General features: G+C 51.6%; 2 protein-coding genes across 6 annotated transcripts; one reads left to right on the top strand and one right to left on the bottom strand.

The window, feature by feature from the left end:
* Positions 1-1,203: 1,203 nt before the first annotated feature.
* CYB561D1 (cytochrome b561 family member D1) lies at positions 1,204-9,762 on the top strand. 4 transcript variants are annotated; one of them, XM_017666637.3, is made up of 3 exons: positions 1,204-1,471; positions 2,102-2,139; positions 2,714-9,762. In XM_017666637.3, the coding sequence occupies exons 1-3, from the start codon at positions 1,219-1,221 to the stop codon at positions 3,215-3,217; spliced, it is 795 nt and encodes a 264-aa protein (XP_017522126.2). In that variant the 5' UTR covers positions 1,204-1,218; the 3' UTR covers positions 3,218-9,762. The 4 variants fall into 4 exon arrangements, with proteins under 4 accessions (XP_017522126.2, XP_073090542.1, XP_017522123.1 ...); XM_073234441.1 differs by having other exon boundaries at positions 2,666-9,762; XM_017666634.3 differs by having other exon boundaries at positions 1,389-1,604; positions 2,666-9,762.
* Positions 9,763-10,420: 658 nt separating this feature from the next.
* On the bottom strand, positions 10,421-16,013 carry AMIGO1 (adhesion molecule with Ig like domain 1). Of its 2 annotated transcripts, none has more exons than XM_017666648.3 (2): positions 15,501-16,013; positions 10,421-15,017 (listed from the first exon to the last, which is right to left on the bottom strand). In XM_017666648.3, exon 2 carries the CDS (start codon positions 15,008-15,010, stop codon positions 13,529-13,531), a length of 1,482 nt encoding a protein of 493 aa, XP_017522137.1. In that variant the 5' UTR covers positions 15,011-15,017; positions 15,501-16,013; the 3' UTR covers positions 10,421-13,528. The 2 variants fall into 2 exon arrangements, with proteins under 2 accessions (XP_017522137.1, XP_017522136.1); XM_017666647.3 differs by having other exon boundaries at positions 10,421-15,074; positions 15,501-16,008.
* Between the last annotated feature and the right edge of the window lie 532 nt (positions 16,014-16,545).

The raw sequence follows: 16,545 nt of genomic DNA, 5'->3' as shown, positions 1-16,545 counted from the left end.
AATACCTCAAGACTGTCTTCCTGTTCTGTTGCTGCTAAGAAAATAGAAAAATAGAAACACAGAAAAGGAAGGGAAAAAATGTAATAAAATGAGTTTCCTTACTGTCCCAGCCATACCTTGGGAAGCTAGGGTGATAGACAGCCAGACTCAAGCTCCCCTTACTTGCCTGCAAAAGTCTCTTATGCTCATATATTTTCATCCTTTTAAACGATGAGGAAATGGTTGGGTTTTATATCATTGGGGGAATCTGCTCTCCAGATAGGTTGATGCGGTATGTGGCTCTGAGTGAGCAAGGCTCACCAGAATCTTTATCCCAGAGACAATTCCAGTCCATTGGTAAAGGACACTGGGCATGGGGAGGGGAGCCACACCTCTGGCTCTACTCTTGGATCTTTGCCGTCAGGGCCAATGGGAGTCACCCTTGGTCTTTTTCTGGTCTTCCAGTAGCCCTGGGCCACCATCCCAAATTATTGATTTAGTCTCTCCAGTGTTACCTGCCCTTTCTGTACCTTACTAGCAGCCTTATCTTCTCAACCACTGGGGGAGCTTGAATTGAGTTGGTAGCTGCTCTCAGAATGTCCCTGATTTCTGTGTGACAGCCTTTTTTGGTGTATCTCTCCCTGGCCTGTGGGTTTGCCCTTAAAGGAACGGGTGCAGCCTCTCCACATGTAGGCCTTCTTAAGTTGAGCCATGCCTTTGGAGGCAGGCAGGGGAAAGGTATGATCACTTACAGAACTTCCCTTGGTGTGGGAGGTAGTGGGAGTGTGGGAGGCCCTGGTCTCTCAGGATCACCTGGCTCAGGGCTGAGCAGGTGATGTGGAGGCGGCAAGGGCTGGGGGGTACCCTAGCTCTTCATTCATCCCAGTTGAGATGGCTACTGTGCAGAGAGGGGAAGAGACTGTTGCATTTTCCTCCTTTGGTCCTCAAATCAGAATTCACCAGGCACAGGGCACTATTTTTTGGCCTTGTCCTTCCTTTCAGTCTCCTTGCTTTTAGGCAGGGAAGGATCTTAATTCACTTAAGACAGAATAGGGATGGCAGGAGAGAGTGGACAGCAAGGGAAACCCAATATTCCTGGAAAACAAAAACACTGGTTTTACACTCTTGGTTCAGTGTACCAAGTTTGTGATTTGGTGTTCAAGTGAAGTCAGTTGCCATAAATGTAATTTCCATAGGCTACTTGAGACATTATAAGTTCTTGTAGACAAAAAGATAAAAATGAGGTTGGCTGAAAAAACAAGGTGGGCTGGGAGCTGTCCATCCCCTTCCTCCCTCTGGGCTCTCCCTGGCCCGCGCGCTTCCCCCGCAACCCCCAGAGGGCGCTGTGGGAGGATCCACCTCACTGCCGGCGGCGTCCCCGGGGAGGAGCCTCTCCCGTGGCCGCGGCCGCCTCCGCGATTGCAAACCCGGAAGACGCACTTCGGCAGCTGGGAGTGTGCGCCGGACCCGCACGGCCATGCAGCCCCTGAAGGTAGGTCTGGTTCCCGCTTCAGCGAGGGAGCCGAGACTGACCCGCTGGCTGCGGAGAGGCAGCGGGATCTTGGCGCACCTGGTGACTTTGGGATTCACCATCTTTCTGACTGTGCTGTCCCGGCCAGGAACCAGTGAGTGAGGGGGGCGGGGCCAGGGAAGGGGGCGGAGCTGGATGCTGGAGGGGCCGCGCTGGGAGTGTTAGGAAAGGTGGAGTGGGGACCCCGGCAGTGGAGGGGCGGACTGTGGAAGGGGAGTAAGGGCATGGTGGGGCGGGGCCCTGGATGGGTGGGACTTGGGCTGCTGGGTTCCAAAGGCAGACGGCTGAATTGAATTCACTAGTTCATCATAAGCAGAGTTCCTCATGGAGGATCGGAGTAGGGGAGGGAAGCCACGGTCCCTTCTAGGACTGGGCTGACAGCTTGAGGTGAGGACCTCACAGGGCTACACTGGGGTGTGTGCGCCCTCTTGGTTGCTCACCGTAGGTCTCTTTGCCCTGAGTTCCTGATTCCTGATTAGGCTTGGGGAGAGTACCCCGACATTTCCCCTGTAAGCAGAATCTTTGGGCTCCAGCCAGCCACAGGGGCAGAAACTGGTGCCCAGCCGTCAGTCTGTTCTCTTTGATTCTTAGGTCTTTTCTCCTGGCACCCTGTATTCATGGCTTTGGCGGTGAGTTTGGGCTTTTTTCTGCAGCTGATTTGTTTGGATATGCCCCTGGGGAAACGTCCAGCCTTGGGAAGGCTCAGCCTTTCTAAGGCTCAGAGAGGTGTGGGAAACGGCCCAATCTTACTTGCAATCTATAAGATTGGGAAATAGAGGGCTGGGCGGTAGGTAGTGTCAGGTGGTTTAAGGGGGTGGGAGGGTGTGGAAGATGCTTCTTTCTCCACTAGGGCCTGAAAGGAGGAAGTGGAAGGGTGTTATCCAATCACTTCCCACCTAACCCCCCACTCCCCTGCAAAGTTTAGGAGGAAGTTTAACATTTACTTAAGATTTGTTTAACATTTGTCAATATAAGTCATTGTCTTAGGAGGTGGGTGGGCATGGATGTCAGCCTGAATGATAAGACTTCTACTCAAGTGTTGATTCCCAATTGTGCCCAGAAATGCTGACCTGTGAGGCAGGAGGTCCTGGTGGGAGTTCTTATCTCTGCTGTTTGTCCTCATTGGGATGTATGAGGACACCTCCTTTTTCTTAGGCCTCCAAGCTGGGCTTGAGGCTCACTGGCCCTCTCCTGTGCTCACAGTTCTGCCTCTGTATGGCTGAGGCCATTCTGCTCTTCTCACCTGAGCACTCGCCGTTCTTCTTCTGCTCCCGAAAGGCCCGGATTCGACTCCACTGGGCAGGACAGACACTAGCCATCCTCTGTGCAGCCCTGGGCCTGGGCTTCATCATCTCCAGCAGGACTCGCAGTGAGCTGCCTCACCTGGTATCCTGGCACAGCTGGTTAGGGGCTCTGACACTGCTGGCCACTGGTGGCCAGGCAGTGTGTGGACTCTGCCTCCTCTGTCCCCGAGCAGCCAGGGTCTCAAGGGTGGCTCGCCTCAAGCTCTACCATCTGACATGTGGACTGGTGGTCTACCTGATGGCTACGGTAACAGTGCTCCTGGGCATGTCCTCAGTGTGGTTCCGGGCCCAGATCAAAGGTGTAGCCTGGTACTTGTGCCTGATGCTGCCTCTTTATCCTGCACTAGTGATTATGCACCAGATCTCCAGCTCCTACTTGCCAAGAAAGAAATTGGAAATGTGAGTTCCTCTGAACTCTGAATCTTGGTGGGACACTTGCCTTGGACTTAAGTGATTCCTCTGGTCACCTTCAAGAGATCCATGTCAGAAGTGGTAGCGTATTTGTACTTCTTAGCTGGGCCAGGGGCTGCAGAAACCGAAACTACTGTTGCTGATGGATGACTCAGTGGGCTGAAATGGGGAAGTGTCCTGGATGCAAGTAGAAGGTGATGGGTGGCTTGATGCTGAAGTCTCCACTTTTAATGGGAGACAGAAATGTTGGGTGGTGGCGGTGATGGTGTTGGCAATCATTTTGTGCTTGTGTGCCTGATGAAGAGTTGGGTTCCTGTACCTTATAAATGGTAGCTATGGCTTTTTGGGTCACTTGTGAGAAAGCAGTGTGGTATAATAGAAAGAGCACATGGGCTGTAGTCCTCCTAGGCTCTGTTGTGCGCCTTTAGGCAAGTCCTGTGTCTCAGGGCCTGTTTCCTAATCTGCAATGAGTGAGTGTTTCTAAACAATCTCCCACATTCAGTGCCTGCCAGGTTGATGACACAAAACACTCCCCCAGCTCTGGACCATGGGCTGGACCACTCAGCAGACTCAGGTTGTAATTCTTACATTCATATCCCCTTTCCCCTCTGGAAGGACAGGGCTGCTCTTGTGGCCTTTTCAGGAATCTGCAGATTTGGCCTGTGGAGTAGGGCACAAGGAATCAGGCACTGTGAAAGGCGCCCAGGTGAGGGTCTCCTGAACTATAAGACAGTAAAGGCACTAAGTCACTTGAAAGTTTTTTGGAGGAGAAGAAAGGCATTGGCTTAACCAAGCCTATGGCTCTGGGCTTGGCTTCTCAGCCCAGCTAAGAACCTCCTTCAGCCCTCAGGATCTGGGCTTGAGGGCTGCAGGGCACAGGTGCGCTCCTTCCCTTGACATCCATTCTCAGTGGTAAAGTAGTCCTGAGCATCTCATGTTTTGCTGTTCTTAGGGCTCAGGGTTCTTGCCTTTAACACATAGCTTCATGGAACTATTCCAAAACCTGTAGAACAAAGAGCCAAGGAAGTGGGGTAGGGCTCTTCTGCTCTAGGGAAAACAAAGTCCTCCTGGTTCCTCTTCTCCCCTTGTCAGCTAAGCTTTCTTCAGTTGCCATCTCTTGCCAGCTGTTTGGCCCTGGAAGGGGCTGAGTTCGGTGCCAGCTGGCAAAAGAGGGCTAGACCTTCTTCCCTGCAGAGACTCCTCCTTGTTCCAAACTGAAAGTAGTTCCCCAGACTGCCCTTGGTGGTGAGGGCTGGAAGCCAGACCGGCTAAGTGTGCTCTGGCTCAGCTGGGGAGAAGGTACCTCCATAGATCATGGCAAGGACTGAGGACAGCTGAGCCAGGAAAGCTGGTGTTGAGGCAGGTAGGGACAGCTCAGTGGAAATCTGGAAGGAGCAGTGGGGAGATTCCTCTATGGCAGTGTTCTGGATGTCCCAGGTCTTCCAAAGATTCAAGACCTCCTCTCTGGGTGGTTCAGAAAAAGGAGGTTGGTATGATTCAACAGTACAGGAATGGAGACTGCAAGGGCAGAAATGTCCTCGGAGTAGACCTCATTAGGACCCTTCTGGGTTAGATGGCATCTCCCAGGAGCTCTCTAGACCCTGGGCATCTAAAGGGGGCCCCTGCTGTGCAGAGGGTGATTGTGCCTCTTTCACTGCCCTCTCTCACATCTCAAACTATCCAGTGTGGTCTGAGTTTGGAAGAGATGATTACTGTGGCTGCATGGAGGAGATTCTCACATAAGGTCACTTGATCAGGAATTCCATTTACTCTTCCCCTGTTACACCCTGTCTGCAGCAGGGTGAGAAGGCAGAGTAAGTTTTACAGCTTGCCCTGAGAGCCAAGCAGACAATGCCATAAAGCCTGAGCCTGCCTGAGGTGTTGCCTCCTCCCAGGTGGTGCGGGGGCTGGTGGGCAGGCAGGCGGGCTGACAGCCAGCAGTATGCGTGGGCAATGCCAGCTGATGTCTATTCCCAGCCCTGGGAGGAAGGGGAAAGTCATTTATATTCTGCAGGAGGAAGAGGCCCCAACTGTCACCTCTCTGACCAGTAAGCCTGGAGGGCAGGGACACAGGGCAGAGAGGAGGGCAAAGGTGGTCTCCTGCTTAGCCAGTCTGACTGCAGTATAGTGAGTAGGTCACCAGGAGGAGCCCTTCTTCCTGGCTGAGCAGACTGTGGGTGGGGGGGGATTTCCCTCCCGTCCTCTCCCCTCTTTGCAGGGCTCCCTTCATCACCACCTACCCTCACATCCTGGGGACCTCAGTGCCAAGGCACCTCTTCCTCTGCCTGGGACCCCGGTGGCTGCTGGCTGCATATGCCTCTTGCCTGTGTTTTCCTCCTCCCTGCACCCTCTATTTCCTCCACCTCCCTGTAGCTCCCCATCTGGGATAGGAGCTGGCCTCCTCTGCAGTGAGGCAGAGGCCTCGGGGAAGAAGCAAACAGCTGCCCTTTTGCCGTTATCCCCTGGCTAGGGAAAGCTGCTAGTAGTCAGCCTGTTTTGCCTTAGGAAAAAAAAAACAGGGTGCTCAAATAAGAATTAAAAAATTGCATGTCATTTGCACAGATCTGCATATCAGACTAAGTCCTAATTCCAAATATGATAATATTCAAACTCAACCTTGAGGACATTAGAAATATAGATGATTTTGTATCCAAATCTAAAGAGTAATAGGATTACCATTCTGGGTTCATATGTCCCTTCCCCACCCCATCTCTCCTATAGCCCCCCCTTCCTTGAGCCCCACCATGGCTGAGGGTGGTGTTGAACGGCAGAGCTCTGTGCCCAGTGAAGTCTTTCAGCCTCACTTTCTTGGCTTGTCAGCTGCATCAAAGGAAGGCTGTTGTCTCTGGGCAGCCTGTGCCTCCTCTCTCCCCACCCTCTCACAGGCCAGACTACCCCTCCCGCTCCCTGACACTGGCCTGTCCCTCCTTTCTCATTGCCCCTACCTTTCCACCCCCATGCGTGGCTGCTATGGGTCTTGCTTTTAAAACCTCACTGTGGGAGATCCAGGCATCCTCCCTGAGCCAGCTGGCTGCTGTGCCAAGGCCTGTTCAGAGTTAATAATTATCATTAGCTGAACAGTGCTGGGGTTCAGCTCCAGATCTCTAAGCACTTGCAGGCTGAGTCAATCGGCCTCACCTTCCCCCTCTTCCTGGTCTATAGAGTGTAAAAGAATGGGAGGCACTGGGAGACTGGAGGAGGGGTCATAAGTCTCACTTCCCAGCTGTGGCATGAGACTTTTTTCCTTTTTAAGTGGGCTCTAAGAATCCCCTGAGTAAACCAATATGGACTTTTCACCTGAAAAGATCAAGATGTAGAGAACACAGTGTATGCTCTTCTGCATTGACCTTGAACCTGTAGTACTGCCCATCTGTTTACCTGTGGCCTCCAGAGGACAACCCTGGTCCTGAAGCACTGACCTCAGTCCACTGGCCCTCTGTGGGATTAGGGATTAGGGAGGTGTCTGGTTTAGTGCCCCTGCTGCCCCTCCATCTGGGGGGCAGAAAGAGCTGGTATAACATGCAGTGAGGAGTGCATTGCCCGGGAAGCCAGGAAACCTGCAGTCTCTTCCTAACACTGGTGTGGCCGTGGGCAGATCGCCTACTGCTCCACCTACCTCACAAGCCTGTAAGGGTTAAGTGAAAGAATGCATGTTAACAGGCATTGGAAAGTTCACTGTAGTTTAACCAAATGCAAACAGGTGGTATTATGTTCTTGTCCTTTTCTTTCACTCATCCTGGTTTCATGCTTCTTTCAAGGAGGCAATAAACAGTTATGGATAATGCTGGTTAGGGGACCCAAGTCTCAAGAGAGGTTTTGTTGCTGGCAATTATGAGAACACAGACACATTTCCTCCTTCCAGATGCAAGGTCAGTTCTCATCCAGGACTGCCACCAAGGCTATGACTCTGGTGAACCTTGCCCTGCATGCTGCATGCCTGGGGTTTTCAAGTCATGGGGACGAGTACAAATCTGAGGGTGAGTGCAGTTATCCCCCAAGTCCAGCCTGAAGTTTCTGGAGCTGGTCTTAATGTGGAGCTACTGGTCATGCGTCTGTCTAAATCTCTACCACCTAATTCTGCTCTTCTGAGGGAACAGTGGAGCAGATAAGCCAGGAAGGGAGAGGCAACAGTAATGGACACAACACTGCTTTCCCTTACGCTCTGGTTTCCCCTGTGGTCACAGGCTGAGCAGTGCATGCCTCAGGCCTTCATGCAGGGCACTGGGATGCAGAGCTCTGAGCCATGGCCCCCTAGCTTGCCACAGGTTTCCCTTTTCTTGTTTCAGGCTCTTAGAGTAGGATCTGAGAGTCCCCTCCTCCTCAAAGGACTTCATTAGAATTAAAACACATGCACACATGCACACACACTGTGAAAGCTGTTCTGTTTACATTTTGAATTAGGGAAGGGATACTTCCCATTCCATTTTTCTGACAACAGCCAGCAGTCTGCCTGGAGTGGACATAGAAGCAGGAACAACAGCAGTGCAGAGACCTCAGTATTCATTTTTTAAATCTTAATTTCTTTTTTATCTCTCCTGAGATCCAGCAATGAAATGCCAGTCAGGCATTGGGCCTTGCTTCAGCAGTTCTCCCAGCATAGGCACAGAGAAGAAACAGCTGCCAGATGGGAGGAGAGTGCCCTAGAACTGCCTTGGAGGGCAGTTTGAAGTAGACTGTCTCCAGTACTGGGCCAAGCTTAAAGTAGACACAGAGTACCTCCAGTAAGACCACCTTCCCCTTCCCTACTCACCCACCCAGAAGGCTTGGCTAGTCACCACTGCAGGAAATAAGAGTCCCAGTTTTTCATCCACCTGCTATTGTCAGAATTTTCCAGATGATTTTTTAAAACCTCTCTTAAGAGCAGATTAAATAGCTATTTCAGGCTATTCTAGGGTACCAGAGGATTCAACTGTTTCACTGAGTATACATGAGGAGCCCCCAGCACCCTTTAAAGCAGATTCCCAGTTATGTCACAGTGCTTTCTAAGGATGTCCATGTCTGGGTTAGGCCTTTCTGCTTAGACCTAAAGCAAACTACAGCCAAGTGAAGGGAAAATGGGAGGTGAGGGAAAAGCAGGACAAAGTTCTATCCAGCTACACAGTGCTCCCCAACCTGCCTGCATGTTTGCACACACACACACACACACACACAAGCATACATACCTCCCCCTAACTTTAGGGTCAGTGACTCTTACCTTGTGCATGCCAGTGCTGTAGAGTGCCTAGAAGTCCCTGGAGTGCTCCATGTCCGGGCTTAAGGAAGGTTGGTTCTCTCAGGACATGGTTTCACACTCTCTCTGATTCTGGGACAATAACCAGGCCGACATAGATTGGGAGGCCTCAGGGCAGATTTAAGTACCTTTACCAATTTATATTTTCCACCTGGGTGTATAAACCTGATGAAGGGGTTCGACATGGCAGCTGCTTTGGCCTTCTCCTCTCAAGCCCCAGGAGAGGAAGCATCCAGCATAGGCTCACTGTAGCCAGACCCCACTGAAGACCTGAGCCCTTCCTGCAATGTTGTGGGTAAGGCGAACCTTCACCAGTGATCTTCTGGGAGACAAGATAAGGGGTACAAGAACTATAGTTGCAGAAAGGGATGGAGTTGAGACTTCCAGTGAAAGAGACCCTAGACTGGCTGATCCACTAAACTCTCTTCTATTCTAAAAGGCATCTGTCATAATAGTCTCCTCCAGTCCCCTGAAATGCCACCTCAGAGGAGCTCAGGAAAGTACTGTAAGAGTGGCAGACAGAATTGCACATCTTGACCAGAATCTAGAAACCTGTGGCTTTGGATGGAGAGAGGGGGAGGGTTAAGAGATGTAGCCATCTTCCTTGGGATGATGGAGAGAGGAGGATGAAAACTTTTTAGTCTCAAAGACAGGGCTTGGCATGGGCCAGAACAGAGGGGAGAGCTCCTAGGAGTCTTCCCAGACCTGTCCTCTACCAGATTCATTCTCTTGGCCAAACTCAGCCATAACAAAAACTGCTTTGAAAAGATGAAAACTGCTATACAAATGTAGACTGGGGGGGCACTCTGGCATCAACATCTGCCATTTCATTGACTGCCAAGGTTGATTTGTCTGGTGTGGCTGGCTGTGAGGTGCCTCTCTCTCTCACCACTTTGGTTGTTCCTCATGAGGAGAAAAAGACAGCTTTCCAGACAGGAAACCTTTGGTTATGATTTTATCAATGTAAGAAATTAGATAATTATTCAAATTCTGATTCTTTTAATTTGTTTTCCCTATACCATTTCCTCTCCCCTTTTGGATCTATCATGATAACCCCCTTCCAGAAGTACCAAGAGAGCAGCCAGAGAACGTGCATGCTCAGAGTTAATAGAACCCAATCTGGTTCTGGGTAGGCTGTGTCTGTACCAAGAAAATGGGGACTGCATTTCTCTGTTCTGTGCAATGCCTAGGACACATTAAATTGTCAATGAATATCAATCTGCCCATTAGATGAATATGCTTTTAGCCAAACTGAGTTACCATTTACATGAAAATATATTGGTAATAATTAAAATACTGTGCAAGTGTCCTGTTCTCCATTTCTTTTAACCTAGTCCAAGGTTTTTCCATAGTTCAGGTAGTAGGCTTAATCTAGACTTTAAGAGAACTCTGCTGAGATGCAACCCTCCTCCCCAGGGATCCAGGAAACCTTCATTATCTACAGGATCTAGCCCAAGTCATGGAATTTGAAAGCTCTCCTGTTAATGTGACATTTCTTTCAAGAATTTGTCCATCAGGTTGGCAAACTATGGTCTGCTGGCCAAAATCAGCCCCCTGCATGGTTTTGTATGGCCTGTGAGCTTATAGGAGTTTTACATTTTTAAATGATTGAAAACACTTGAGACATGTTGAAATGATAAGAAATTCAAATTTCAATGTCCTTAAAGTTTTATTTTAACAGAGCCACAGTCATTCATTTAATGTACTATCTGTGTCTGCCTTCCTGCTACAACAGCATAGCTGAGTAGTTGTAACAAAGATTGTGTGGCCTGCAAACTCTTCAGAGAAGTTTGCTAACCCCTGGTCTACCTTAATGCCTTGTTGTGGATTCTACGTGTGCCCTTACAGCAGCATTTAAATATTCTCTCCTAGACAGGGAACACCCCTCTAAGGTACATTGAAACACACCCACCCCCTACATACAGGAGCTGAAAAGAGAAATAAACCAGTCACAGACTAGGCCAGAACAGAGACTCAAGCCAGGTTTAATGATCATTGTCTAGTTTTCAGAGCCCAGAGGCTCAAAGGTTTGCCAGCCTGGATGTACACAAGCGGGAAGAATAGGGGCCTGGATGGGGGAAGGCCTGCTCACCTTGCCAGCAGGGCTACAGGGAAATACAGAGGCAAGAACACACACAAAACTGGAATCAGTCAGCTTTACTCTCCAGCTGGGGTTTTCCTGGCCCCTCCCTATGAGCCCCATAAATACAGGCAAAGAAAAAAAGATCACACATAATCACATAGACAGATTGTAGAGCCCTGTCATACTCTTTCTCTAGGGACACTTGCTTCCTGGGAGACTGGTTTGAGTGCAGGGTCAGGGGAGGGGGTGGGGTGATCTCTCAGCCTTTCCTTATAACCAGACCTGGCAATTTTCTACAGAGTTCTAGTTGAGCTTACATATGCTGAGTACTCAATTCCCCAAGTAGGTAGCTACCTTTGGGTTCTGTCAACAAACTACGGCAAAAAGCTACTCAGTTCAGTCTCTTGGTGGGACAGCCAGGCACACCTACCAGTCTCTCAGATTAGGGGCCAACCTAGTGGATACAGTAGGGAGACCTAAGGGCCTCAAAGCCTTCTCTTATTCCCTAAACTGGGTGGGACTTACGAAGACAAGGGCCCTTCTAGTCCCCAGGAACTCAGGTAGAATGCGCCAGAAGGATGTCATTTGACATCCACTTTGAAGATTTTCAGAGGCCTAGGTGGTGCCTAGAGGGAAAGCTGCAATATGGAAATGAGATTGTCCCAGGTTCCCTGGAAAGTCTGAGGAGGGAGTCCTGGTTTCTATAGCTCCAATAACAAAATCCTCAGAAGTCTCTGGAATACAACCAACTTTCCCTCCTGCCCCTGTCTTACGAAGGCAGTTAACATACAAGAGTAACTTAGAGCTGCTTGGTCCCTGCCAGTGTCCTGGGTCCAACACTGACCTAGTTCTACATTTATTTCTCATGTATCTTATCTTTAATCCAGGGCTTCTGAGGACTCTGAAGAACCAGCTAGCTCATCATCCCTTCTCCCAAGGTCTTTAACCTGTGGTTCTCCTAACTCCAGCCTTTGCAGAGAAGTTATTCAGTACCATGGAGATGTGGGTGAAGCTTTAAGGAGTTCAAAAATTTAAAGTACAAGAGTTTGTATTTGGGGATCCTGGCATGGTCACTGTCTCTCCTACAGGGCAAGAAAACTGTGCATGAAGTTGTGCACATAGGTGGAAACCATTCTGAAAGTGGACACTGGTGGGGACTAAAGAATCCCTGTCCTGATGGAAGTCAAGGTGCTGGTGTGCATGCATACCTATAAGCATGCATACCTATGAGCATGCAAGTACTTGAGGGAAATGCCACACCTCTCTGCACAAAATTAGATTGCTAATAAAGGATGAACAGCAGTCTTGACATCCCAGGAACAAACAAGGGGAAGATGTTGAGTTCTAATCTCCTTCCCCAATCTTAGTAGGCTCCTCGTAAGCAGCCCTTACCCATACATAAAAGACACCTCTTGGAACCTAAAGAACAAGTCAGGAAACTAGATCTGGAGAACTTCCAGTGGACAGGAAACTTGGTGGGAGAAAGGGGAAAGACTGAAAAGACCAATGTCAGAGATCATTTTCACCTTTGCCCTCCTTATCCCCTTGCCCGAGCTCAGAGCATCCAGGGCCTGCAACATAGGGAAAAGCTGAACGGAGCAGTTATCTTCATCCCCAAAGTATTCTGCAGCCTTGGACGGAATGGGCCTGGGCCTGTTCTTCCAAAGTTTAGTGCCCCTGACTGTCTCTGAAGACTGCCTAGAACCTTGTGAAGAGGGCAGAACTGTAGGCCACACTCCAAACTGCCATTCTGGGGCAGAGACCACCCAGCTTCAACCCCTCAGATGATGAAATCCAGTGCTTTGTCTTTGCTGGGGTGAGATGTATGAGACGTGCAGGGCAGCTTTGTCCACGTAGAGAAGATACCTCCCAGCTCCCCTCCCCCAAGCCCAGTCTAACCCAGCTGGGGCCAGACTTCCCAGGACCCCTTCTATTGCAGAGCAGCGTATTAGGGAAAACTCAGAATCCCACCTAAGCTTGATAAGGAGCCTGAATGAAGAGATGGCATACACAGAAAATCACGTAGGTCCAGCCGGATGCTACATAATAGAGGCTGCTTCACCCTCCTCCTAATGTGAAGTGGCTCTACATCCCACATCTGTGACAGACACCCATACAAGCTCTGCCTTCAGCTCCCATCCTGGTCCTAGTTCCAGGTGCTAGGAATCAAATGCTAACCACGGGTTTTACCAACAGGGAATTAGCCAATCTGGAGTTTAGCCCCTGTTTGCAAGTTATGTGCTGGCACCTATGCTGTGACATGCACCCCTCAGTTCATGCTGTATTCCTGTGCCACTGGTCCCAGGACAAGACACAGATACCACATCTCACATTGTTGCCATATCTGACAGGCAACAGGCCAGGCTCTTGCAAAGATCCACCCACCCAGGGCTCACTGGGAAAGAGGAGGGCATTAGGGGGAAGTCACAGTAGCTTTGGGGAATGTTATCAATTGAGGTCTCAGCCTTTTCCTGACTCATTTTTCCAAAGGTTTCCAATTTCCCCAGCTGTGAAATGTGACTTCCTGGCCCAAGAAGATACTGCAGCTTTTTCCCAATGTGGCTCCTGTGGAAGTTCTCCCCAACACACACTGGTGTGGGTGGGCAGAGATAGAAAAAAAAAACATGATTTTTTTTTTTCCTCCAAATGATTTTCTCTTAAGGAGCTAGGGATGACCTAGAAAAAGTTTAGGGAATCTGCTTTTCCCCCTCACCCCTTCTTCATTCAGACATGCTCCTCTTCCTCCATCACACGGAGAACTGCCAGGGCTTTGGCAAGAGTGCAGCATTTGCCTGAGGATTGATATACCCCTATTTGAAAGTCGCGGCAGCCACACCATTTAGGGTCTTGCCTACTGTACCTATGACCAATTCCCTTGAGGTCAGGGGAACCCACTCCCTTGAGTAGCCAGGCCTCTCTTCCATCCCCTCATATCCTTCAGGGGTGCATTACCTCTCCTGGGGTAGAACATCCCCACCAACCCATCCTGCTCACACCACAATAGGCGTATCAGAGAAGACCGAGCTGACCGATTCTGGATCTGACATCCTCCGCTGGCCCTTGCCTGTCGCCTCGGGCACCGGCAGAGTGTTGCCTGGCTTGAGCTTGCCGTTTTGACCTTGCCCGGGTCCCACAGGTTCCAGGAAGGCCACCCTCCTGTCAAAACCATCATCCTTGTCCCCACCAGCCATAGGGTCGTGGTTGGGTGTGGTACTAAGCATGGAAGAGCTGAGGCTGTCTCCTTGATGGCTGGAAGGCTTCTCGACACCCCGGCACCAGCAGCGGCAAGGGGTGAGATACAGGTATATGAGAACAAGGACCACACTGAGGATACAGCCCACTAGGGTGGTATAGGCTGTGTTGAGGGTGTCATGGTGCCCGTGCAAGGTGAAATTATACACTTTCAACTCCACAGACAGTGTCTCATTGAAAGCCTCCCCCATGGCATAGCAGGTATACACACCACCATCCTCAAGCTGCACACGCTGGAAATAAAGACTGCCATCCTTGGACACTGTCACTGTGCTGTTGGCCACTTTATCTAGCACCCGTTCATTGCTCGGTGTCATCCACACCTTGGTCATCCCCTGTTGCTTGGTGTCACACTTAATGGTCAAGGTTTCACCCAGGTGGGCCTCCCAGGCATGCTCCTTGTACTCACTGCAATTGAGGAAACTCAGGTTGAAGACATTGTGCAGCTTCTTGGAGCTCATGCAGTACAAGTCCTCCTGAAAGTCCTTCACGGAGCTCAGCTGCCGGTACTGCCAGTGTGAAAAGAGCCGATAGAGCTCACAGTCACAGTGCAGTGGATTGTTATGTAGGTACAGACCATTCTTGATCCATGCAGGCAGCTTCTGCAGGTCTGGCAATGGTAAGTTCTTTAGTTTGTTGGAGGAGAGATCCAGAAGTGTTAGTTTAGGTAGCTTGGCTCCTTCCTTGACCAGTTCTAAGGGGAAGCGGGAGATCTGGTTCTGGCTCAAGTAGAGCTTCTGCAGCTGGGCCATGTCATCGAAGGCGCAGCGGTCCACGGCCACAATGCGGTTGTTGTAGAGCAGCAACACCTCCAGTGCCTGCAGCTCGCTGAACAGGAACTCATCCAGTGTGCGCAGCTGGTTGGAGGAGAGGTCCAGGTAGCGCAGGTTGGGTACCGGGGAAAAGGCCTCCGAGGAGATGAAGTTCAGGTGGTTGTGGCTCAGCAGCAGGGAGTGCAGTTGGGTGAGGCGTGTTGGGGTCCACTCGGCCCGCAGGCGGCTCAGGTTGTTGTGGCTGAGATCTAACAGTGCGGTGTAGCTGGGCAAGGAGTGGGGCACATTGGGCAGCTGCTGCTTGGAGCAACTAAGGATATTGCTGGCGCACAGGCAGGCGGCAGGACAGCTAACCACGGGTCGGCCAGCTCTGGCCATCTCAAAGAGGAGCAGGAGCAAGGACAGCAGCAGGAGCCAAAGGCGTCGCAGGTCACGCTGGGGTTGCATAGTGTCACTAGGGAAGGCAAGGAAGGCCACAGGAAGATCTGGGAGGGAGTCACCCGGGCATATTCTGGTGGGTAAGGAAGGGTCACTTTTACTACAGGCTTACCAGAGAGGATAGGTCTGTAGCCACCAGGGCCTCAAGAGGGGAAGGACGACTCTTCCCCTCCACCCCAAACCCTCACTGGGCTAGAAGAGAAAGGCACAGATGCTGGGTAGTTTCCAAGCACTGTGCTCAAAATACTGGGGCAGAGGAGGAAGTGGGTACAAGGACATACTGGGCTGGGGTCACACGAGTGTAGGAGAAGGGCACGCCCCGTATGTATGGGACTGTTGGTTTCGCAGGGCTTGCACGGGCCGGGTTTGGAGGCAGAGCCTCTGGGGAGGAGCTGAGGGAAAGTCAACAGGGCACGACCTGGGCAAGGCACGTCCTGACGGGGTTGATGGTCCCCAGGCCTGTCGGGGAGGGTCCCCTCGGGACCTCTGGTCACTGCACCTGCTCGGCGAAGACGTGTCTCAGCCCATGGCGGGTCCGGGAGCTCCGTCGCGGCCTCTCCTGGCGGCGTCTCACCGGCCGGCCTGTCGCGGCGCCCGACTTACGTAGGGGCCCGGGCCCGGCAACATCGCCTCCAGAGGACTTGCGGGGCTCGGGTCGCTCCCCCGCGCCGCCGCCTCGACCGCTGCGCCCGCCGGAGCCCACCGGCCGCCGGCACCGCCTCCAGGTCCGGGTCGGCGTGGAGCAGTGCGGGAAGCGGTAAACGCGGCGATCAGAGCAGAGGGAGCGGCGTGGGGGCAGCGAACACCGCGCGCGCGCCCGTCGCCGTCGCCGGAGCCTCGGGGCGCGTGCGCGCGGCGGGGGCGGGGCGCACGTGCGTGTGTTTGTGTCTGAGCCGGACCCGCGGCCGCGCGCCGGGACCTGTGACGACAACTGGCGCAAGGGGAACTCTAGTCTCTTAGCTCCTCTTTTATTTCCTCCACCTTCTTCCATTCCCTTAACCCCACCCTCCACCTTCTACCTACCAAAACCGCTCCCAGGAAAAGTAGGTCTAATTGAAGTGAATTCGCTGCAACCGGCTCTGGAGCAAGAAGCGTCACGTGTCTTTTAATTTAGCAAATTAAAGAAATCTGGCTCAGCTCCCGCCTGTCATCGTTGGCGGGAAATTCATTAGTCACATTCTGAGCTTCCCCTTCCCCTCTCTCTAGGGCTGTGAAGTCCCAAAATTTTGGGGAAAGATTGGGGGGAGAGCTTTCTTCCTTCTGTTTTTCGGTCTTGATGCTACTATTCCATGACCACTGAAGGGTACAGCTCCACAGCCGGCAAACCAGATGGGCAGCAGTGGGGGTAAGGCGGGATCTTTGGAGCATGGCCAGGACCCAGGATCCCACTTCCTCAGACACCCCATAAGGCAATTCCTACTTTACCCCGACGCCCCCAACCAGGCTCCCCTGCCCCCCTTCCGACACGCACGCACGCACACACACACACACACACACACACACGCACGCACACGCGCACGCATGCACAGACACACAGGGAGGGA

Source organism: Manis javanica, chromosome 4, assembly GCF_040802235.1.
Source record: "Manis javanica isolate MJ-LG chromosome 4, MJ_LKY, whole genome shotgun sequence".
In the NCBI taxonomy this organism is placed as follows: Eukaryota; Metazoa; Chordata; class Mammalia; order Pholidota; family Manidae; genus Manis; species Manis javanica.
The sequence above is the reverse complement of the archived record's forward strand: the minus strand, read 5'-3'. Positions and strand labels throughout refer to the sequence as shown.